The following is a 25,959-nucleotide window of genomic DNA, read 5'->3' as shown; positions in this document are numbered from 1 at the left end:
TCCGGCCTCCCTCGCCGGTCCTCTGTCCCCGTCTCCGGTCCCCCTCTCCGGGCCTCTGTCTTTGTCCCCCTCTCCAGTGCCCCTGATCGCCGGCTTCCTTCGGTCCCGTCCGGGCAGGCCGGGGCCGAGTGGGTCGCCGGGTGGCTCCCGTGGAGGGGGGGGTACTGTGAGGATTGGTTCTTTCCCCACCACAGGCTTCCTAAAGTACTGTGATGATTGGTCCGCTCCTCAACCACTCGCTCCGTTCCTTTAAGGTATTTTGTTAATTAATTGCATTCCCCGCCACACGCTTCTTTCCTGTAAGATGCCATGTTGATTGGTGCTCTCCCCACCACACGCTTCTGGAGCATTGATCAATTTCATCCCGCAGCTGTCACAGCTTGTCATTAGCGCCCCGTGGCTTTATATACCCTGATCTCCCTAATATCGATGTTGGATCGTTTTGAATATTCCCTGCATCTGCCTGTTCTTTCCCGTCGCTGTTCCCTGTCTGTTGCTTCCCAGGACTTTCGTGAAGTATCCCTGTGGAGAAACCTGATTCCCCGTACGAAGCTGCGCCTCGTTTATCTGCCCGCTTTACGCGCTGCGCTCTGGTGAGTTTTTGGAAACAGTTCTTTTTGGATCACCCGTTTTTTGTGTGTTTGTGAAACACCGAAGAAATCCCATTTTTGTTATACTGTTCTCACCTATTTTTTGTTGTTGGATTTACACCTTGGATTACCGTATTGTTTTTTCTCTGGACTCTGCTAACTGTGTGTATCACACCGAAGATCAAGTCACCTGGATATTTGTTTGGATCAGTCACCTCTCTGTTTCTGTTGTGCGCTGAGCTAACTGGGATTTCTCTCTCTCCCTCCGTTCCCACCTGGAGTGTATGCTGGGAGGATCTGCAGAGCGGCTCAGACGTCACAAGCTAATTCCTCACCATCACCTACTGGGAGAATCTGCAGAGCCGCAAACATTCTTCACATGCCAGATTCCCCGTTTGTTCTGTTGCTCAACCTAATTCTATCTTGTGGCTCTGAGAATAAATACGCCCTTGCTTTGGCTAACTCTGAAACAACTCTCTCTGTGCCGCTGCGCTTGGGGTCGGTTACAAACCCTAACAGATTTAGTATTTTGAACAGTGAGGTATGTTGTTACTGTAGCATATCTATACCACAAAAGTATGTAATCAAGATCAGGTGTAATTAAAAGTACAGCAACATGGTGTTGGGGAAATTTGTTCTCTGCATTTCTCCCATCCTAACTGCTTTAGAGAGCATTGAATAGCCATAATGCAATGTAGATGGACCAGCTGCAGTTATGATGCCAGTACCTCGGTCAAGGGAAATGGCAGGAATACGTATAGCATGCATGTATCAGTAAGAGATGAGATGGCTGTGTAAATGTCTGGGAAAAAAAATTCTTTCACTCTTCTGACTATTGGAAATATGTGGGAAATGAATGCTTGACATAATAATTGTCTTATCTGTTTTGTACAATTTCTTACAGAGACATGCTCTTCCTCTGCTGGATGAGATGTTCCTGTACCTAATGTACATGGCCTTGGGATCCACAGAAGTTGACCTGGCAGATCGCTTTGGGATCCATCCATTGACGGCTAGCCGGATCACGACATGGACCCATTACCTGTACTTTCTACTTGGCTCACTGACCATCTGGCTTGACCTATGCCCTTCCTAAAAAGCTGTGCATATACACATAGTAATAGTACCAGTCACCCTTCTGTCTGGTGTTCGCCAACACACCTGGATCTCTGTATATCCTTTGCACAAACAAGTCATCATGTGCAACAAGGTCACACCACTCCAAGCCTGAAGTAAGAAGCTGCCCTTGAACCTGCCAGTAGTATGAATGCTGATTTTTCAATACATGTTTGCCATCTGCCATGCTCATGTATTTGCAGTCCACAAAACATGGAACATTGGGGCACTTGAACTCCACCAGTCCAAATGTCTGTACAGTCATTACAAAGGACGCACCACACTTACGGCTCTGATTGGTGTATCTTGGATCACAGCTGTTCTCCATGTTGTGTGTTTACAAGTTTCATTCCCCTTCATATAATAAATATCATTTACTTTTGTAAAACGTTGTGTTTATTCCTGCCGGGACCTGTGCTTAAAGCCCTGACTGGACGGGTTGGCTTCACAACAGCCTGGTCCAGGTATGTTATTATAGACCTGTTTATGACAGTCTGCCACAACATTTTAAAGTGTGTGAAGAAACTGAAGTTGTGATTCAAGTGTATTGCATATCAGGTGGAAGAGCCTAGAGTTGTGAATGTCTTAAGATGCCATGTTATCATACTGTGTTCCACTGCACATGCGAGGCAGGACTTCAGAAGTCAAACTTAATGGCAGACTTGTTTTGTTCATACTGTCACAATAGCTTCATAAATGTAACATTTAGGGAGGAAGGAAATAAACAGAAGCCACAGGCTTTAACCATAAAACAGCTCTCCCAAAATGGAACAAATCTAAACATTCAGAATTAAATCCTGCACTACAACAGGTCATGAATGCAAGGTCAAGTTTCAAGTTCAAGTTTGTTTATTAGTTGTCATCCAGTTCTAGAAAGAAATCCTTTCTCCGCCGCCTGCAGGTGGGTCTTTGGGTTCTTCACTGCTTTCAACACCAAACCAAAGTTGCTGGCTGTGACTCTTTTCTTGCGATATGCCGTCCTGTTATAAAGAAACCCATAAAGATTAATCTCATGCCACTTGAAACCGGTGCATTTAGTGTAGTGTACTGTCAGTGTGTAATGACAAATTGTAAACTGAAGCACAATCTCAGGAGGTTCATACAGAACCAAGTGTTTCACTAATGTACATGTAAAATATATAAAATCAGTACCACTGAGTAATAATGCTAATCAGATGTATGTACAGAGTTGTAGTATTATGTCCAGTGATACAGGTATAAAGACACTATGGTAGTAGTCATACTGGCCAGCAGCGTAACTAGTAAGAGTAGGTAAGGGATATATGTATGCCTGCATATAATCCTACATAGATACTAAGCATTATTGTAGATGCCATCATACACTTGCCATCCACAGCTAATCCGGCCTGTTTAACCACTAGCTTCTGTTAGCTAATGAAGGCTAATGCGGTCCAATGTTCACCAAAACACACACCCACACACTTTATAATTTGTTCCTCAACAGTTTTATAGACAGGTAATGTTTTGTAAACTAACGTTATGTTTAGAATGGAATGAATACATCAAGTATGGGTCGGGAAAGATCGTTAGCTCAAAGCTAATCCGGCCTGTTTAACCACTAGCTTCTGTTAGCTAATGAAGGCTAATGCGGTCCAATGTTCACCAAAACACACACCCACACACTTTATAATTTGTTCCTCAACGTTATATAGACAGGTAATGTTTTGTAAACTAACGTTATGTTTAGAATGGAATGAATACATCAAGTATGGGTCGGGAAAGATCGTTAGCTCAAAGCTAATCCGGCCTGTTTAACCACTAGTGTAACTGAGGGGTACAATTCCCTGACTGTATTAATAAGTATGGTATCATTAAACCACTACTGTCTTATGTACATTATTACTGGCCATACAGTACACAGGTATATGAGATGAACACTTCCACAATGACACGGTTCCACAACAAATCTTGGTTAGAATAATATTTATTTGCAGCAATAAGATTATATTACATTACTTTACTTAGAGTCGCGCTTGTAAGGCGAAGAATGTGCATGAATAGGTCAAGAGCGTAAGTCCATTAGAATATTACGCAGGAGATAATGAATACCACCTGTATCATAGGAATTATATTTATGGTACACTAGTAGGTTAGCTGGAGATACTAAGAGGGTCCCTCCGGTTGTAAGCCAGCAGGGGGGAGGAATTGTTCGAATGCAAAGTCTGGATCAACGGGGAATCAATAAGCTCCAGCTACGGGAGACGGTACATTACTCCCTTGATCGGCAGACGAAAGCAGCAGCTGTAATCCAAGTATGCGCGACAGCATAGGTGAAAGCCGGCCAGCCTCTCCTAGAGACGGGCTCGAGTGATGATCCTCACGGGTAAATCCCACACAATAGTGGGTGTAGACGATTCTCCGCTCCAACAGCCACAGGACCAAAGCAATAATCCAGCCGGAAAGGGCTCTGCATTCACCGGTGTAGATTCTCCGGTGCGCGGTACTTCACATTAACTAGGTCGAACTTGACGTTATTACACTAAGCTCTGACACTTTTACTGTCCTATTCGCACGCGGTTATAAGTGCTCTATTTAGATGCACGGTTGCTCACTTCACTTTCGTTGACTCGTGATGAAGGCTTTAACGTTTGAGGGTAACACGTTTCTAGGTTAACTAACTGCTGTATCCACCTGCAATGTATTTATACGTACGGTGAACAATCTAGTACCAGCCTTATTTCTGTCTCGTATTCTTGCGCAAACCTGGGCATGTTGAGACAAGCCTTGGCGGTGACTTTGAACTAGACATTGGGGGGTATGGCCGTGGCGCCTAGGGGATCGCTGTCCAATAGGAGAACGAAATATTATGGTCTGTACTAGGTAAAGGGATATTCCGTGTATATGTACAAAGAATACACAAGGGATATCAAACGATATACAAATATTATACATGGGATCTCAGGCAATAAATATATATATTCGGTTTAATCTGACCCTTTGTAACAACTAGCTTCTGTTAGCTAATGAAGGCTAATGCTGGCTGAGCAAGGAAACTAACAGTAAAAGTTTTTACATGAAATACAGCCCAAAAACCCTGCTGACAAACGTTTGCTTATTAAATACATTCTATAATATAATATTACAAACGTTTCATTACCTCTCTGTGACGACAAAGTTGTTTAAATAACAGGAGAAAAGTTTCTGAAAACAATGTAATTCGATGGGACAGGAAGTACCATCCTCCACCAGGAAGTCCTACCGGAAGTGCATACTTCACATTGTGCAAGTGGAGAATAGGCTGCTTCCTCCTTGCGAATAATTCTTTCTTCTTCTTCTTTTAACCAGCGAGGGCGGCGCTCTAGCGCCCACTATCGGCCGGCCGCCACTGACGCGTGGTGACGTGAAAGCGTATCTGCCATGCGATACTAGGCGAGAGGCTCTCGTGAAATCGGAAGTGTCCGACGTTCTGACTCCTCCCCCGGCTGCACTCGGCTACTCTCGTCTATTTTCGAGGCGAGCCAAAATCAATCTCGAACACGCCTATTTATATTCTGCGTTATTCCCATAGCCGCATTTTGCGGAGACGCTCTCTGATTGGCCACTTCATGTGACATGTGCGGCCAATCGTGTGACGCCTGTTTCTGCCACCGGTTAAGCTTAGGCACTCTTTCGAAGTTGGTTAAGGTTAGAGTTTGTCTTAGAGCATGGCGATAGAACACCAGCCCTGATTCCAAACTCTAACCTTAACCAACTTCGAAAGAATCGCCTAAGCTTAACCAGTGATAAACTAGGCGTTAGGTAGTTTGCAGGCTGTTAGACCCGGAAATGGGCAAAGACACAGCTCGTCACGCGATTGGGCGCACATGTCAGTGGCCAATCAGAAAGCGTCAGTCAGTGGCCAATCAGAGAGCGTCTCCGCAAAATGCGGCTACGGAAATAACGCATATAATCTCTGCTTCGAAGTGGTTATGCCATAGATATCTATAGAACACTAGATAGCTTAAGGCGGAGTCACCAGCGTCACTGAACCGCCGCCATCTTGCTCCAGTTAGCCTTGAGTGAGAGTGAGTGAGCTGCACAGACAAAAATACTCATAACTCGCTGAAATATTGACGGATTTACAAACGGGTTGGTTTCCTATAAACATCAAAGATGTAGTTATGATACTGCATACTTATAAAAAAAAATTAAAGATGTTTTTTTTTACAAACCGCTTGAATCATAGCCACGTTAATAATGCTTGTAATAAACCAAACCGTTTGTAAATCCGTCAATATTTCAGCGAGTTATGAGTATTTTTGTCTGTGCAGCTCACTCACTCTCACTCAAGGCTAACTGGAGCAAGATGGCGGCGGTTCAGTGACGTCGCTCTCCATTCTCGAAGTCAACTTCCTGCCTGTTGTTGCTAGGCAACTGCAGCGTGGGGGGTAACTGCCCCGCCTCGTACATTGTGTACGGTTCATTTAGTGCAGAAACGGATCGTTAAAGCGTCAAATTAAAGACTATCAAGCGGAATTTTCTTCAGTCCTTCACAATGCCAAAGAGCTGCTGTGTTACGCGTTGTACTAATGACAAAAACAGAAATCCAAATCGCAAGTTTTATACCATTACGGAGGAAAAAGTGGCTGGTGGCTAACGTTCGGCTAACTCGCTCTGTGTTGTGGTCGTGGTAGCTACATGCTAAGCTAACGTTAATTACATAATATCGAACCGATAGGAGCTTATCTTATCTAATCTTACGTGGATGTTTGATCGGGTAGTGGCACACGTGGTACCACCACGTAAGATTAGATAAGATAAGCTCCTATCGGTTCGATATTATGTAATTAACGTTAGCTTAGCATGTAGCTACCACGACCACAACACAGAGCGAGTTAGCCGAACGTTAGCCACCAGCCACTTTTTCCTCCGTGATGCATCAGCTGGTATTATATAAAACTTGCGATTTGGATTTCTGTGTTCGTTATTAGTACAAAACGTAACACAGCAGCTTCAATTTGGGTATTCGAGAGATGGCCATGTCTGCAGGTGTTTTGTATGGACATTATGTCAAGTCAATCAGGGGGAGATCTTTGACTCATATCTCGCCTTAGAATCACCAGAAAGGCTTTCGAAATAGTGAAATGCCATGTTGGCCTCAATATTTTCAAAACAAATCGTATGAAAATGTTATGAAATGAACAAGAATGTGATAAAACATGTAATAAAAACGGACCTCAACGCATGCATTTGATGGTAGAAATCCGTATGGTCCCCCTATACCAAGATGGCGGCGGTCTCGTGACATTGATTGATTGATTGATTGAAAACTTTATTAACAGATTGCAGAATGGGTACAATACAGTACAGCTCAATACACACAATTGTTAAGGGGATGCAGACCAGAGAAAGACTTTCGTCTTGTTTCCACCAGGGTCCCCCATTTTCAATTCATCAGGACATATATGACATACATGACATACAGATAGTCAGTACTGCTACATCTATACATTTATGACATACCAGATTTGCAAATACAGTACTGTTTGTGATACAGAAGGAGTCAAGAAAAGGGAGTATATACATTTGACGTAGAAACTGTACATTGGAGGAGGTTGGGTGGGGGGGGGTTGGGTACACTGGGATATTGACAACCATACTGGGTAATTTACATTGGAGGTGGTTGGGGGGGGGGGGGGGGGGCACACTGTATAAACAAGCAAAACTGTACTTTGAGGGGGGGGAGACTCTGTACAAACAAACAAAATTGTACATTGGACTATTGACAAAACCATACTAGGTAAATGACTGTACATTGGAGGGGGTTGGGTTAGGATATTTACAGGGGCCAGTGTTGAATTGCAGTCTCCCGTAGGTGTCTCTTGAGAGAGGTTTTGAAAGTGGGTAGTGATCCACATTCCTTTACAGCTTTGGGTAGGGCGTTCCACATTGATGTGGCATAATTGCGAAACGTGTTTAGTCCCTTATTTGAGCCGAATCTGGGTTTAACATGATTTGTGGAGCTCCCTCTGGTGTTGTGATCGTGGTATTCACTGACCTTTGGGAAGTATTTTGCCATGTACATGGGTACCTTGGTCGTGTAGTGTATCTTGTAGACCAGGCCCATTGCAAGTTGCTGTACTCTGTCATCTACTCTAAGCCATCCTAGGTTGTCAAAGTGGGCAGGGGTGAGGTGGGTTCTAGGAGTAAGGTCAAGCAGTAGTCTGACCAGTTTGTTTTGAGATGTTTGTAATTTTGTTTTTAGCGCCTTTGAGGTGCTTTGGTACCATGAGGTGCAAGCATAGTCGTAGTACCCCTGAATGAGTGCTCCTGCCAGAGTCTTCAGGGTATTCTTGTTTACCAGAGAGGAGATCCGGTACAAGAATCGAGTTCGTTGGTTGACTTTTTTTATTACATTGGATGCCATTTTGTCACAGGAGAGATTAGCCTCTAGGATGGAACCCAGGTAGGTAATTTCATCTTTCCTTGTGACAATATTGTCACCCACTGTAACTGAGAAGCCGTCGGTCTTGCTGAGTTTGTTATTTGAACCGAAGAGAATGGACTCTGTTTTGCCCATGTGTAATGATAGTTTGTTATCAGCGAGCCATATGCAGATTCTGCCTAGTTCCGAGCTGAGGGTTTTTTCAACCTGTAACTTGTTCTTGTCAGAGACCAGCAGGGTTGAGTCGTCCGCAAACAGGAACAAGTTGCAGTCACAAGCTGACGACATGTCATTTGCATAAATTAGGAACAGTAGCGGTCCTAGTATGCTTCCTTGTGGAACACCACAGCTCACTGTGAGAGGGGGGGATAGGGTACCGTTTACCTCCACCATCTGTTCCCTCCCCTCAAGGTAGGATTGCATCCAGCTCACTGATAGACTATCAAAACCAATTGCTTTTAGCTTGTCAATCAGAATGGAGTGATTGACCGTGTCAAAGGCCTTTTGTAGGTCCAGCATGACCATGCCGCAGTATTTGCCTGCGTCCACCTCTTGTTTGATGTGGTCATTCAAATAGAGAAGGCATGTGTCAGTGGAGTGGGATGTTCTGAAGCCAGATTGGAATTCGTAGATTAGATTTTTTTCCGCTAGGTACTTTTCGACCTGTTCGTAGACTATTTTTTCCATGACTTTCGAGATGGAGGTGAGAATAGAAACAGGGCGGTAGTTGCCTGGGTCTAATTTGCTGCCCTTTTTGTGCAGAGGGGTCACCCTCGCAATTTTGAAGTCCTTGGGGACGTGTCCCTGTTTTATGGAGAGGTTTATTATGTGTGTGATGATTGGGGTGATGGCGGCTGCTGAGTCTCTGAGGAATTTGGAGGGGATGTTGTCATGGCCAGTGGCCTTGTTAGGTTGGAGGGCGCTCAGTTTATTGAGTACCTCATCTGTTGTTACCATTTCCAGCTTGAAGTCGTCCTTGCGGACCCCTAGGTTTTTGTAGTAAGCTACTATGTGTTCTACCCCATAAAGCCCTGAGTGGGAGGGTAGTTTGTTTACCAGTGTTGTGGCTATGTTTGTGAAGAAAATGTTTAAGTAATTGGCTACATCCAGCTTGTCTGTGATGAGCGTGTTGTCCGTTTTTATGTTTATGTTTGAGAATCTGGTTTTAAGTTTTTTACTGCATCCTAGTTGATTATTGAGTAATTTCCAAAGTTCACGTGGTTTGTTTTTGTTTTCCTCAGTTTTGTCATTGATGAAATTCTTTTTTGCAGTTTTGATCATGGAGTTTACGTCGTTTCTTAGTCTGTTTCTTTCTAGTTTGAGTTCAGTCACGTGGGCTTGGAGTTCACTGCTCGTGCTTTTAGTAAGCTTTGACTGATTTTTACGAAACTCAGAGCATTTTTTGTCTCTGGTTTTCATAGCGGCCAGTATTTCGGAGTGCATCCACGGCTCAGCGCGATTTTTTACCCTGGTGGTTCTTAGGGGGGCCATGTCGTTTAGTATTGTTGAGAATTTGGTTTTGAAACCAAGCCATGTTTCTTCAACCAGTGTACCATTGAGTTCATCTGACCAGTCCAGGCTCTCCAGTTCAAGGTTAAAGGCCTCGCTAGAGTAGGTTTTAAGGTCTCTAGATGTGACTGTTTTGTGGCAGCCAGCCTTTTGTTTTAGTTTTTTGCGGGTACAGAATATCATATAATGATCACTTAACCCGCATGCTATAACCCCTTTCTTGGAGATCTTGGACTTGTCGGAGGTCAGAATGAGGTCAATGGTAGTCTGAGTTGATTCACATACACGTGTGGGTTGGGTGATTAGCTGGCTGAGGCCGTGCAGATCACAAAACCTACTGAATGACTTGAAGACGGGTGCATCTTTTCGTTGCATATCCGTGTTCCAGTCTCCAATAAGAATTTTGTCTACATCCTCAACTCCAGCTAAACACCCATCCAGTGTATCATAAAATTCACTATGATCTGGCGGCCTGTAGACTGTGCCAACCAGTAGGGATTTCGCCCTTTCGAATAGGATTTCCACCCATACAGTTTCAATTGATTTATGATTCAGGTCATTTCTGTTGATGAATTTGGTGTCCTTGTGTATGTACATACAGACACCACCTCCATGTTTGTTCCTATCATTCCTAATTATTGAGTAGTTCTCAATCTCTATCTCTGGATCTTTTACAGAATCGTCAAGCTTAGTTTCTGAGAAGCACAGTATGTTTGCCTTACCATTTATGAATAATTGTTTGATTTCATCCAATTTGTTTTTTAAGCTGTTAATGTTAATGTGAGTGTCTTCGAGAATTGGCCGGCAGCGCGGGCAAGCTATCTAGTGTTTATATATATCTATGGGTTATGCTTAGAGTTAGGTTAGGGGTTAACGTTAGCCAATCAGAGAGCGTCTTCGCAAACTGCGGCTACGAAAAAAAAGCACGCCTCCGAGACCCTCTGTCTCGTTTGTCCCTTCTCGAGACCCGTACTACGTGTGTAGCAGCTGCGGCTGCGCAGAGCGAGTTGCGGAAGAGAAGCAGTGAGACGCATCTCAGCTAACAGCAGCTCGTTAAACTAACAGTCTGGTAAACCGTTAAACGAACACATCACTTGAGTTGGATTAGAAAACAGTTTTTATACCAACGGGGAAAGAAGCGGAAGCAACCGGAGGAGGGATGAGCCAAGTGGAGCAGTAAGTTAGCTTAGCATGGTTAGCTCTCAGATGGTCCTCACGTTAGAAACTAACCTCAGCTAGCTGGCTAGCCCGCTAGCCCTCTTAGAAATTCCGCTCTCATACCATGTTATTATACGTTATGTTATGCTATATGATGCTATTTCTTGGTGACTCCAACTCAGTAACAGTGGGTGACAATAGTGTCACAAGGAAAGATGAAATCGGCTACCTGGGCTCCATCCTAGAGGCTAATCTTTCCTGTGACAAAATGGCATCCAATGTAATACAAAAAAGTCAACCAACGAACTAGATTCTGATCTTCTCTCTGGTAAACAAGAATACCCTGAAGACTCTGGCAGGAGCACTCATTCAATGGTACTACGGCTATGCGTGCACCTCATGGTACCAAAGCACCTCAAAGGCGCTAAAAACAAGATTACAAACATCACAAAACAAACTAGTCAGACTACTGCGTGACCTTACTCCTAGAACCCACCTCACCCCTGCCCACTTTGCCAACCTAGGATGGCTTAGAGTAGACGACAGAGTACAGCAACTTGCAATGGGCCTGGTCTACAAGATACACTACACGACCAAGGTACCCATGTACATGTCAAAACACTTCCCAAAGGTCAGTGAATACCACGATCACAACACCAGAGGGAGCTCCACAAATCATGTCCAACCCAGATTCGGCTCAAACAAGGGACTAAACACGTTTCGCAATTATGCCACATCAATGTGGAATGCCCTACCCACAGCTGTAAAGGAATGTGAATCACTACCCACTTTCAAAACCACTCTCAAAGACCACCTACGGGAGACTGCAATTCGAAACTGGCCCCTGTAAATGTCCTAACCCAACCCCCTCCAATGTACAGTAAATGACCAAGCATGGTTTTGTCAATATTCCAATGTACAGTTTTGCTTGTACAGGTGTAGTGTTCCCCACCCACCCCTCCTACACAGCCCCCCCCCCACCCACCCACCCAACCACCTCTAACCCTACTACCCTCATTACCTACACAACCAGACAGAAGCTACTAACTCTACTACCCTCAGTACCTACACAACCAGACAGAAGCTACTAACTCTACTACCCTCAGTACCTACACAACCAGACAGAAGCTACTAACTCTACTACCCTCAGTACCTACACAACCAGACAGAAGCTACTAACTCTACTACCCTCAGTACCTTCACAACCAGACAGAAGCTACTAACCCTACTACCCTCAGTAGTACCTACACAATCAGATAGAAGCTACTAACCCTACTACCCTCAGTACCTTCACAACCAGACAGAAGCTACTAACCCTACTACCCTCAGTAGTACCTACACAATCAGATAGAAGCTACTAACCCTACTACCCTCAGTAGTACCTACACAATCAGATAGAAGCTACTAACCCTACTACCCTCAGTACCTACACAACCAGACAGAAGCTACTAACCCTACTCAGGGCTGTACGCTGCTTGCGATTGGTAAATAATATTTGGGGGCGGGCTTGCGAGTAGGGATTTCAAGCCTTGCATTCGCATTTCACTCCTAAATGATCCAAGGCGTGTGATGACGCTGAGCACTCAGGTATGATCAGCGGGGAAAATCAACTGAGCACTCACTCTGATAGACTGGCTGACTGTCTGATTTAGCTATGAAGAAAAGTAAAGTTAGTAGTAGGGATGGGAGTCGATGGTTCCTAACTGGGTTTTGGCCATATGCTCCCGAAATTCTCCCGCTGTTTGGCTGCTTCTATGTGCAGTGAAAACTACTCGAAATGCTTTAGAACCTAGTCATTGATTTAGTTCAGGGTTAGCCGCGGAGCTAACGCTAGCTAATGTGAGCTAATCAAGCTCACAGAGAGAGATAAACAGCTGACAGCAGGTAGTACAGGTACAAATACAATAAAACAAGGGGTGGGGGCTGTTGTGTAAACCTTGTGTCGCGTCAATCTGGTCCACACGTTACTCGTTCATATCTCAGCCCGTGCTGAGATATGACCATTCCGCGGTCTGTTAATAAAGTTTTCAATCAGACAGATGTATGGAAAGGCTTTTGTTCTAACTAAGGCTGTCAAATATATCGCGTTAATATCGCGTTAACTCCCGATTCTATTAATGCCACTAATTTTTTTAACTCAAGATTAACTAAAAAAAAAAAACGTTTTTTTTTTTTTTTTTTTATACTAGACTTCACTCAGGTGTATTATTGATGCTCTCATTGATACTATGTTTGTTTCTGAAGTGTGTGTGTGTGTGTGTGTGAGATATAGAGAGAGAGGGGGGTGAGAGAGATGAGGAAGGGGCAAAAGAGAAAAAGATCTGGGAGAGTGTGTGTGAGGGAGAGAGGGGGGTGTGATTAATCAGCCCTTGTGTGTGTGAATGTAACAAGTTCCTAATGTTTTCTTTCCCCTATTATTTCATGCACACTTTATTCATTGTTTTAAATTATTATTTTCTTTTAAGTTATTTTGTGCATCACTCTGTTTTGAATTTGATGCAAATTTGCAATGCATGAGGGTCATCCTTTTGTGTTAAATGGCTGCACAAAGCAAGCATTTGTTGACTCGCATGTTGATAAGAGTATTAAAACTTGGAACTTGAAAAAGATCTGTTTAACACTTTGGTTGCCTAAGGTTAAATTAATGATATACCATAGATTGCCAGCGCTATTTGTCTATGGAGAAAGTCCCCTTCTTTGCAGGGCTATAACTTTTTAAATTCTATTGCTACATTGCCATTATTAGGGCCCATTCAAAGTCCTATATGTATTGTTCATTGTGTAGCAACGTTAAACTTTTTCATTCACATATTCATAGTAAAGTATGGTCTAATGTATAAGTATGTTTTTATCTCTTTCTGCAGCTTTCTCCAGAACGTGATATATAGCCCCAAATGCATTATATTGATGATGAAATACAGTTTGATGGCAATCAGCGCGATATAAAAAATTCCAACTAGACGTACTTCTAGAAGTTACTACACGTCATCTGATGTTGACCGGATGGGCGAGGGGGCGTTTATAATTCCGTGGGCAGCGTTATACCAATCATCTAATGTGGGTCAAATGTTGATAATATCAGTTATTATCGAAGACGGTAACGTTACACGCTGAAACTCACCCCAGTCTCCGCGCGCCGTTGGGCGATCATCGTCGAGTAGAAATTTTATCATTATGGGATATATTATTACCCGGTCCATCTCCAGCTTGTATAATGGTATATACGTCCAAATCATGTTGTTTATCGAGTTATTGGCAATCGATCGCTATGTAGTGTGACGAGCTAGAGTGCCGGAACCTATCCCGAGTGGCCGGAAGCAATACGGACATCTAGCACAACCTCTACTGCGCTTCCTGTTAAGCGGTTGCGCGATCGGCCACCAGATGGCGCTCCTGAACCGCCAGAGAGCTCAGTGGGTCCTGCTGGTGTATCTCAGGCCAGCGGAGGGACATTATGAATCCGATCGCAGATTTTTGAAATATTGATATAAAGACGACGTACAGCGTCCCCCGGCAACTTTAGCATGGCCAGCAAAGACGTCTAAAGACGGCTCCCGGCAGTCAAAGTGTTAAGGTAAAAAATAAATAAAAAATAAAAATGCGATTAATTTGCGATTAATCGCGAGTTAACTATGGACAATCATGCGATTAATCGAGTTAAATATTTTAATCGTTTGACAGCACTAGTTCTAACATTCGTTGAGGTAAAATCATTATGCCTCATTTAGTCATCCTGCAGAGCACTGGTCTCCTACTCGTGGGCCGCGGGTAGCTAATGTTAGTAGCTTTGTTGTTGTCAACACGCAGGGCATTCAGGAAGTCAAAAACTAATGCGCTTGCCGATTGGTGCTAAGAACAGCAGGGCGGGTGCAAGCGTTGTGACGTAATTAGCAGACTCTACTGTCAATCAAAATTATTCTGTTTTCCGTCAGAATGAATGAATGAGAACTTTATTAACAGATTGCATAATGGGTACAATACAGTACAGGAGGATGAAGACCAGAGAAAGACTTTCGGCTTTTTTACATAAGGGTCCTCCATTTTCAATTCATCAAAACATTTAGAGACATACAAATATACAGTAGTTTCATTAAAATGCTATTGATTGATTGATTTAAAACTTTATTAACATATTGCAGAATGGGTACAGTACAGCTCAATACATACAATTGTTAAGGGGATGCAGACCAGAGAAAGACTTTTGTCTTGTTTACATCAGGGTCCCCCATTTTCAATTCATCATATTTCATATCTAAATCATATAATATCTCATTGCTAAATATATGCAATATATAATCTAATAATCCAATAATCTAAATCTAATATATAATATAAAAATGCTAAATGCATGGGTATTTTATTTTGTCTTTAATGTTAGCTTGCAAACTCATACTGTCTTGGTAAGCCTCATAATGAATTGTTTGGGGTAAAAAAGAAAAACATTGTGATGTGTATCGTGTATCGCCGAAAGGTCAGAAAATATCGTGATATCATATTTAGGCCATATCGCCCAGCCCTAGTTGGTTCATTATAAAAGATACAAACCTGACAACAAAAGCACTTAAATGTTAAATAAAAGGACCACAGTAATGAGGCAGGAGGAACATATTTTTTTGCACTATAATGGTAAAATTGTTATTTAAAAATTTGCCCCTAAAACATATTTTTTGCCCCTACATTTCTAATTTAGGGGCAAGTGTGCCCCTAGTGAAAAAGCTTAGCGTACAGCCCTGCTACTACCCTCAGTACCTACACAATCAGACAGAAGCTACTAACCCTACTACCCTCAGTACCTACACAACCAGACAGAAGCTACTAACACTACTACCCTAGTACCTACCATGGTTTCCGTTAGAATTTTTTTTGCAGGTCTGAGTGTCCGGTAGATTTCAATCTACTGGACAAATGGGATCAATTCCGGTCAGAGTTTATTGAGCTTAAAAACAATTGATAGGCCTATATAAAGAATGACATCCTCAAGGCATTTATAATATTTTAACTTAAAACTAGACTACTTTTGCGTATATACAGTCATTAATATATTCCAAATAAAATAAGTCCCTCGAGACTTCGTGCTGCTGCCGACTTGAGGTGTCGTTGGGCAGTCTGCCCGACATTAATAAACAGCAGTCTGTTATAATCACATTTTTATGAGCTAACGAATTCCGTTATATTGGACATTTGTATTAATTATATCAAGCGAAGAACTGAGAAATTTGGCAGAGAGAGACGGCAACATTATCGTGGGTTTGCGTGATGTATATCTCCACCTCCCAACGACTTGGTGCTGGTCATAATATCCGGTGAAAATAATTCCCTCTAAGTAGGGCTGGGCGATATGGCCTAAATATGATATCACGATATTTTCTGACCTTTCGGCGATACACGATACGCATCACGATGTTTTTCTTTTTTTCCCCAAAATTCATTATGAGGCTTACCAAGACAGTATTTGAGTTTGCAAGCTAACATTAAAGACAAAATAAAATACCCATGCATTTAGCATTTTTATATTATATATTAGATTTAGATTATTGGATTATTAGACTCTGCAGCTGCATGCTTCTCGCAAACCCAGCACTAAACTCTCGCTGACAACATTGTTGTCATTATTAGACCTGCTTGGTGAAGCAACGATGAAACAAATGTAATGGTTGTTTCGTTCATCGCATAGGCTATTTAATTTTAGCCTATTTTAATACAATTCAAATAATCAAATTGTGCTTAGAGGGAATTATTTTCACCGTACATTATAACCGGAGAGATTAAATATGTCGGATTTCAACAGATTTTGCCGGTCAAATACCGGTAATTACCGGCTAACGGAAACCCTGGTACCTACACAACCAGACAGAAGCTACTAACCCTACTACCCTCAGTACCTACCAGGGTTAGAAAAAAAAAAAATCAAGGGCTTTTTTTGCCCCCCTTAATTGATTTTCGGGGGCTTTTTTTTGTATTTCGGGGGCACAACATTTTTATAATGAAAATCAACATAAAGATTATAAAACATTGTTGACACTTTTTTTTTACAGTCTTCGTCCCTATGTTTGATAACGTAATGTTAATGTCTCCATATATAGGGCTCTACGCTAACCTTTTTCCCAAGGAGCACATGTGCTCCTAAATAAAATGTTAATAAATTTAATCTAAATACAAATTTAGGAGCACACAGAAATTTAGGAGCAGAGTGACAATTGTTCAAGTAACACACACACACACACACACACACACACACACACACACACACACACACACACACACACACACAATGTGTGACATGGCTTGGTTTCATGTTTTGAGGTACCTTCAATTATCTGTAAATAATACATACATACTCTATCTAAATAGATTAAATATGATTGTCCCTGAGGGCAAGTTGTGTTGTTGTCAGATCGATCAATGAAATACGCTGTGCTAGGGGTGGACGGTATAAACGGTATACGGTATAAACGGTATTAATTTGCTCTACGGTATGGATTTTGACTATACTGTTTAACCGGTAGAGCAGCTCTAAAATAGCAATGACGTCATGTAACCACAGCGCGACTATTTCAATCGCATTTGCCCCTAAAAATAGATAGAATTAGTCATAGATAATAGATATGTACAAACTGGAAAAAGTAATTTAGGAGGCTTCGCGCAGTGGGCGTGTCAACACGCAATTGTCATTTCATAATAAACACATATCACTGCGGTGCACAGCAAGTTTCAATTTCAGTTCCTGGCATTTTTAACCAGTGGAGAAAGGTAAGATATTTCCCTATCGTTTTTCTTATATGAATTATTCTACGTTAATAAAACATACCTGGTGATCAACTACAGTTTGCTGTAAACATTACGATATGTGTGTAGTGTTATGATAACGACGGCAGCAGCGGGAGCCGGGAGGAAGGCGTGCAGCAGTGGATTTGCGAATAGCATGCAGCTGCAGAGCCGCAGAGCCAGTGGCTCTTTCAGGTCTGGTCACAGGCCCGTCAAACAGCGCCCCCCCACCCAACGGCTGAATTGCCAATGGCTGAAATGAATGACCTGAAAGAGCCCCTGGCTCTGCGGCTCTGCAGCTACATATGCTTCTAGCAAAATCCAGCCCCGCTGTTTGCAATGGGAGCAGGAGTCTCGACTCTGGACTTATTTTATATGGAATATAATGACTTTATACGCAAAAGTAGCCTAGTTTTAAGTTAAAATATTATAAATCTACATGCCTTGAGGATGTCATTCTTTATATAGCCTGCCTATCAGGCAAAAAAAATTATTCTAACAGAAACACTGATACCGTGATATATACCGTTATCGTCTATGCTTCAAATTATACCGTGATATACATTTTAGACCATACCGTCCACCCCTACGCTGTGCGCTCAGTGCTGTGGAATGAAGGAAATGCGCATCGGGATCATTTGGATGTTATTCTTTGGAGTTGTGTTACAAATGGAACGGTCTTTCCCCGCCGAACACAAGTTACTTAACGTTACACAGGTCGCGCTATGCAGATGCTTAGCTTGCTAACGTTAAGATAGCAGTGTAACTTAATGTTACACAGCACTATGCATGCTTGCTGAAAGCAGAGCAGAGCTCTCTGTCTGTCTGTCTGTGTTCGCACCTCTCAAGTACCTGTAACACGCAGCGGCCCCGCCTCCCTCCCTCTTTGCATTCCACCCAAAAACTGAATTTCAGTCCAGTTTCTTAACTATTAACAGCGGAGCTGTTTTGTAATCTTCACTCTGCAAGTAAATTATTTTTCCGGTTCGCGCACACACACATATTATTAGGGGCAAATACGGGGGAAATGCTCGCACTGTAGAGCATATATATAATTATATATATAATTAGTAAACTTTTATTGCCCCCCTTAACTGATTTTCGAGGGCATTTGGTCAATTTTCGAGGGCATTTTGCCCCAAGCCCCCGTTAATTTCGAACCCTGGTACCTACACAACCAGGCAGAAGCTACTAACCCTACTACCCTCAGTACCCTCAGTACCTAGTCCTACACAACCAGACAAGCTACTAACCCTACTCCGTACCTACACAACCAGACAGAAGCTACTAACCCTACTACCCTCAGTACCTACACAACCAGACAGAAGCTACTAACCCTACTACATTTACATTTAGTCATTTAGCTGACGCTTTTATCCAAAGCGACTTACATGTTCTGTACGACAAGCCATCAGGAAGGGCACAACTCTATCAGCTGAGCTACAATGTTCATCAAAGTGTTGAGTGCTACAGTGTAGGTTAGTTTATTAGGAGTGCATGACAGTACGGTTAGTTAGGGTTAGATTTTTTTTTTTTTTTTTTTTATTCAGATAACCAGACAGAAGCTACTAACCCTACTACCCTCAGTACCACTACCTACACAACCAGACAAGCTACAAAATTGACCTCTTCCTTCCATCGCTGTTTTGGTTGTAGAGGACGTTACTTAAGTCAGACCTTTTTTGGTGCCATTTTCTCCCCAATTTAGTTGTTATGCCAATTCCCCACATGTGTCATGATCCTAGTCGTTGCGCTATCCTTCTGTCAGTCTGGGGAGGGTGTAGACTAGGGCTGCAACGATTAGTCGACATAATCGACGACGTCGATTATAAAAAATCGTCGACGAGAAATTGTTGCGTCGATTAGTCATTAAAAAAATGACTAATTTTTTTTTTTTTGCACTACCTATCTTTGTGAGAGTGGCTTCTCAGGGTTCCAGACAACATCATAACATGCTGATCCCATAGCAAATTTTGGACATTGAAAACATTGTTCCCCTGCAGGAGATGATGATCAGACTAGACACACAATACATTACACACGCACTCCTCTCACTCACACACAGCGATCAGAGTAAGACACACACATACACACTCCTCTCACTCACACACAGCGATCAGAGTAAGACACACACACATACACACTCCTCTCACTCACACACAGCGATCAGAGTAAGACACACACACATTCACACTCCTCTCTCTCACACACAGCGATCAGAGTAAGACACACACACATTCACACTCCTCTCACTCACACACAGCGATCAGAGTAAGACACACACACATACACAAATTACACAGTACACACCTCTCACTCACACAGCGATCAGAGTAAGACACACACACAAATTACACAGTACACACACTCCTCTCACTCACACAGCGATCAGAGTAAGACACACACACATACATTACACACACACGGACTCCTCTCACACACAGCAAACAAAAGTTATTTAAAGTACACTTCCACTTTAATTTGTATTATTTAATTTATTTATCTTGTTATGAGTGATTGCTGTATTGTTCTTCAAATACATTTTCATTTAAAGTGGCTTAAAGATCCAAATTCAAATGTTTCATGAGTCATTATTTTAATTTGCTATGGGATCATCATGTTATGATGTTGTTGTTTGGTCCTGACAAGAGTCTCAAAGTCTGGGGTGATGGTAGACAAGCAACTCTGAGGTCATGCTCAATGTCCAATCTGTTCCTCTGCTCTGTCTTCAGCTGGACCAGAGCTGAGAAGCCACTTTCACAAAGATAGGTAATAAAAAAAAAAAAAAAAAAAAAAAAAATGGTTTGTTGTTGTTTACATTGGTTTTCGATTACATTTACATTTACATTTACATTTAGTCATTTAGCTGACGCTTTTATCCAAAGCGACTTACAAGTTCTGTACGACAAGCCATCAGGAAGGGCACAACTCTATCAGCTGAGCAACAATGTTCATCAAAGTGTTGAGTGCTACAGTGTAGGTTAGTTTATTAGGACAAGTGCATGACAGTACGGTTAGTTAGGGTTAGATTTTTTTTATTGTTTTTTTTTTTTTTTTTTTTAATTCAGATAATGGTTGAAGAAGTGCGTCTTTAGTCGACGGCGAAAGATTGGACGTGATTCGGCTGTCCTAACTGGGGTGGGTAGTTCATTCCACCATTGTGGGGCAAGGACTGAGAATAGGCGACTTCTCTTTGATGACCCTCCCGGAGCTTGGATAGGAGTAGGTCTGAGGCGGCCAGAAGATGCAGAGCGTAGGGGTCTTGAGGGTGTGTAGTTAGAGACCATTGACCGGAGGTAGGCGGGAGCGGTTCCCTTTGCCGCACGGTATGCTAGGTCGAAGGCCTTGAACCGGATTCGTGCAGCAATGGGGAGCCAGTGCAGGTCCCTAAGAAGTGGGGTGACATGGGCCGACTTCGGTAGGTTTGAGATCAGGCGGGCCGCTGCGTTCTGAATGAGTTGAAGAGGCTTAGTGGCAGTGGCCGGGAGGCCAGCGAGCAGTGCATTGCAGTAGTCGAGGCGGGAGATGACTGTTGATTGGACGAGGAGTCGATTAGTCGACTAATCGAAAAAATAATCGGCAGATTAGTCGACTACCAAATTAGTCATTAGTTGCAGCCCTAGTGTAGACTACCACATGTCTCCTCCAATACAAGTTGAGGAGAGTACTAAACCTCTGTACACAGCATCTCTCTCAGACTGGATAGGTTTGTGTGTACAACACGTACAGTACCAGTCTGAAGGATGCAGACAAGGCGTCATCTAAGTCTGCTACCTGAGAACAGAATATGTACATTTTTGAGAACCATATTTAAAGAAGACAGGTGTGTGTCTGTGTGTGTGTCTGTCAGTCAGAAGGATGAAGAGGAGGAACAGGAGGAGATGTTGTCCAGAGACGAATGCAGCTGGAACAACCGACGCAAGGTGACACAACCCCCTTAACACAACCCCTTTAACCCCTTAACACAACCCCCTTAACACCCTTTAACTCCTTAACACAACCCCCTTAACACCCTTTAACCCCCTACAGGGCTCCAGACTAACTTTTTACATTGGTTGCACCAGTGCGACTAACTTTTTCATTTAGGTGCACCCAAACATTTTCACTGCACCTTTTGCCGCTGCAATAATACATTTTAAGCGTTACCTTTACCATTACCTTTTTTGTCAGTTCCCATACACATTAGTAATTTCTTAAGATGTTATGTAAAGGATTGTAAAAAATAACATTGTATTACAGTTAGCTCACAAAGTCCAATCCTTCACTTTTTTTATGTCTATTTTAACACATTCAGCTCAGCTCCAGTTAGAGCTGCTGTCCCCAAGCCTGTTTTTGGGATTCGAACATTCGCCAGGGTTTTTCGAACGGATGTTCGAACCATCGTTTTTAATCATGCAAACAATTTGCTCCTAAATAGGGAGGTGTAGTCTGACATCACTTTGCCTGCGATCAGAACAATTCTACCTCATGGACATTGGAAAGCTTTCCATTTTTGCACAAAATGAGTTCCCTTCTATCACTAACATTATTTGTTAAGCATTTTTGGTTGAAATAAAATGTTAAATTAAAAATTTTTTGAAAAAAAAGTTACTGTGATTAAAGCAAACTTTAATAAAAAAAATATAAAAATATTTGTTTCTTTTTTTAATACTTTTATTATATCTTATTATAATTTTTTCTGGAGGGGCGGGGCGTCCGGTTGGCGGGGCGGGGCAATGGTAGGGGAAACACTGCACGTGTTAGAGCCAATCAAAGGCAGAGATTCTTTTTTTTTGTTTTGTTTTGAGAACGCACATGGCCAGGGCCGGGGGGAGAGACGCTACCCAGACAGGCAGACCTGCTGGGAGCTGGGAGCACCAGTGTGACAGACAGACAGACCTGCTGGGAGCACCAGTGTGACAGACAGACAGACCTGCTGGGAGCTGGGAGCACCAGTGTGACAGACAGACAGACCTGCTGGGAGCACCAGTGTGACAGACAGACAGACCTGCTGGGAGCTGGGAGCACCAGTGTGACAGACAGACAGACCTGCTGGGAGCTGGGAGCACCAGTGTGACAGACAGACAGACCTGCTGGGAGCTGGGAGCACCAGTGTGACAGACAGACATACCTGCTGGGAGCACCAGTGTGACAGACAGACAGACCTGCTGGGAGCACCAGTGTGACAGACAGACCTGCTGGGAGCTGGGAGCACCAGTGTGACAGACAGACCTGCTGGGAGCACCAGTGTGACAGACAGACCTGCTGGGAGCACCAGTGTGACAGACAGACAGACCTGCTGGGAGCACCAGTGTGACAGACAGACAGACCTGCTGGGAGCACCAGTGTGACAGACAGACAGACCTGCTGGGAGCACCAGTGTGACAGACAGACCTGCTGGGAGCACCAGTGTGACAGACAGACCTGCTGGGAGCACCAGTGTGACAGACAGACCTGCTGGGAGCACCAGTGTGACAGACAGACCTGCTGGGAGCACCAGTGTGACAGACAGACAGACCTGCTGGGAGCACCAATGTGACAGACAGGCAGACCTGCTGGGAGCTGGGAGCACCAGTGTGACAGACAGGCAGACCTGCTGGGAGCTGGGAGCACCAGTGTGACAGACAGACAGACCTGCTGGGAGCACCAGTGTGACAGACAGGCAGACCTGCTGGGAGCACCAGTGTGACAGACAGACAGACCTGCTGGGAGCACCAGTGTGACAGACAGGCAGACCTGCTGGGAGCACCAGTGTGACAGACAGACAGACCTGCTGGGAGCTGGGAGCACCAGTGTGACAGACAGACCTGCTGGGAGCACCAGTGTGACAGACAGGCAGACCTGCTGGGAGCTGGGAGCACCAGTGTGACAGACAGACCTGCTGGGAGCTGGGAGCACCAGTGTGACAGACAGACCTGCTGGGAGCACCAGTGTGACAGACAGACAGACCTGCTGGGAGCACCAGTGTGACAGACAGACCTGCTGGGAGCACCAGTGTGACAGACAGACAGACCTGCTGGGAGCACCAGTGTGACAGACAGACAGACCTGCTGGGAGCTGGGAGCACCAGTGTGACAGACAGACAGACAGACCTGCTGGGAGCTGGGAGCACCAGTGTGACAGACAGGCAGACCTGCTGGGAGCTGGGAGCACCAGTGTGACAGACAGACAGACCTGCTGGGAGCTGGGAGCACCAGTGTGACAGACAGACAGACCTGCTGGGAGCTGGGAGCACCAGTGTGACAGACAGACCTGCTGGGAGCTGGGAGCACCAGTGTGACAGACAGACAGACCTGCTGGGAGCTGGGAGCACCAGTGTGACAGACAGACAGACCTGCTGGGAGCTGGGAGCACCAGTGTGACAGACAGACAGACCTGCTGGGAGCTGGGAGCACCAGTGTGACAGACAGACAGACCTGCTGGGAGCACCAGTGTGACAGACAGGCAGACCTGCTGGGAGCACCAGTGTGACAGACAGACAGACCTGCTGGGAGCACCAGTGTGACAGACAGACAGAACTGCTGGGAGCACCAGTGTGACAGACAGACAGACCTGCTGGGAGCACCAGTGTGACAGACAGGCAGACCTGCTGGGAGCACCAGTGTGACAGACAGACAGACCTGCTGGGAGCACCAGTGTGACAGACAGGCAGACCTGCTGGGAGCACCAGTGTGACAGACAGACAGACCTGCTGGGAGCACCAGTGTGACAGACAGGCAGACCTGCTGGGAGCTGGGAGCACCAGTGTGACAGACAGGCAGACCTGCTGGGAGCTGGGAGCACCAGTGTGACAGACAGACCTGCTGGGAGCACCAGTGCGACAGACAGACCTCTCTGGAGCCCTGCCTTAACACAAACCGCTTAACACCCTTTAACTCCTTAACACCCCCTTAGGCTCACACTACCTAAATGCAGCACTGAACGGCACAGGAAGTCCTTCATTCCAACAGCCATCAGACTATACAATGCATCACTGTGCCTCACTGCATCACTGAGCACAGAGCGACAGCTCCATAGTGGCACGACTAGCGCCCTCCAGGCTCCACAACAGGGGGCAGCGACGGCTGCCAGGCATTGACCTAGGACTAATAGGAACCCAAGGAGGACAATAACACTACCTGATGCATACTGCACCTTATGTGACACTGTGAATACTGTATATTTCAGTTAGTTAGATAGTAAATGATAACACTACCTGATAGGGATGCACCGAATGGGAAATTCTTGGCCGAAACCGATACCGAAAATAGGAAACAGTTGGCCGAAAACCGAATGCCGAAAGGCCGAAAATGATTAATATAAATATATATATATGTTTTTTTTTAGCTACCTGATTATGGCAAAAGACATGATTATGGCTAAACTTAACTTAAATAATATTAATAATCACTATTATGGGCACATAAAACATTTATTCAGCACTTTTGAATGCATACATTAATTCCAGACTGTTAAAGACTAAAAGACTACAACGATTGATGACGACTTCCTGTCCTCGCATTTCCATTTCCGGTTTAACGACACATTTTCAGATTGCTGCTAATTAAACACTTCATTTAAACGGAGTAACGTTAACGTTATGTCGAGTTCATACGTGTAGTGTAGTATGAACTCGTCATAACGTTAACATTACTCAGTGTCCACTGTTGCTGCCACCGTTGCGTCGCAGATGGATGGTACACTGTTAGCTCCGTAGCTAATCCGCTCCTAGACTACTGATAGCAGTACCGGTAACGTCGGAGCTGATCAATACTCCGGTTTTTTCTAATTTAGTTTAGAACCGGGTTTCGGGGGGCATCCCTACTCCCAAGAGGAGTTAGTTATCACAGGCTGTAGAATGCAGGAAGAGCTGCCAAGCTGCTCACGTTACATGTTGCGCATGCTACCGGTATGTCTGTAGTCGCGTTTTGATGATGTCATCACAACAACACGTTATTTGACTTTCGGTCATATATTTTCTGTGCTAAAACCCTTTCGGCCGAAAGCCGAAAGAGCCTTTTTAACCATTTTCGGCCGATAATTTTCGGTAGCCGAATTTTCGGTGCATCCCTACTACCTGATGCATACTGCACCTTATGTGACACTGTGAATACTGTGAATATATATTTCAGTTAGTTAGATAGTAAATTATATTGACCTATTTGTTTACACTGCTTGTGTTGTTTTTACTACCTGTACCCCCCCCCCTTCCCCCATGCTGCTATGATGCCTCTCAGTATATTTTTACTGTATTTATTTACTGTATATTTTATTCCATTTTATTCTATTTTACTCTACTCTTATCCTAGGCAACTTGATTTGATTTGTTTTATTATTCTAATTCGTGACCTGTTTTGTCTAAATGTTTAAATGTTGAGCGATTTGCAGTGTCAAATTTCCCACGGGATAATAAAAGTATTTCTATTCTATTCACCCAAACACCTTAACACCCCCTTACCCAAACACCTTAACACCCCC

General features: G+C 43.8%; 1 protein-coding gene across 2 annotated transcripts in view; it reads left to right on the top strand.

The window, feature by feature from the left end:
- Positions 1 to 10,621: 10,621 nt before the first annotated feature.
- The window catches only part of LOC311227387 (eukaryotic translation initiation factor 4E type 2-like), a 57,400-nt gene continuing 42,062 nt past the window's right edge, over positions 10,622 to 25,959 (top strand). The window contains exons 1-2 of one of the 2 annotated variants that reach the window (XM_084313011.1): positions 10,622 to 10,776; positions 21,374 to 21,446. In XM_084313011.1, coding sequence (XP_084169137.1) covers positions 10,760 to 10,776; positions 21,374 to 21,446 — 90 coding nt within the window. In that variant the 5' untranslated portion in view covers positions 10,622 to 10,759. Of the gene's footprint in view, positions 10,777 to 21,346; positions 21,447 to 25,959 lie in introns of both variants that reach the window. The other variant, XM_084313010.1, reaches the window with a different exon arrangement.

The sequence above is a fragment of the Notolepis coatsorum genome (genome assembly GCF_963971535.1).
Source record: "Notolepis coatsorum genome assembly, chromosome: 4".
NCBI classification, from domain to species: domain Eukaryota; kingdom Metazoa; phylum Chordata; class Actinopteri; order Aulopiformes; family Paralepididae; genus Notolepis; species Notolepis coatsorum.
This window is presented reverse-complemented; position numbering and strand designations above follow the sequence as displayed.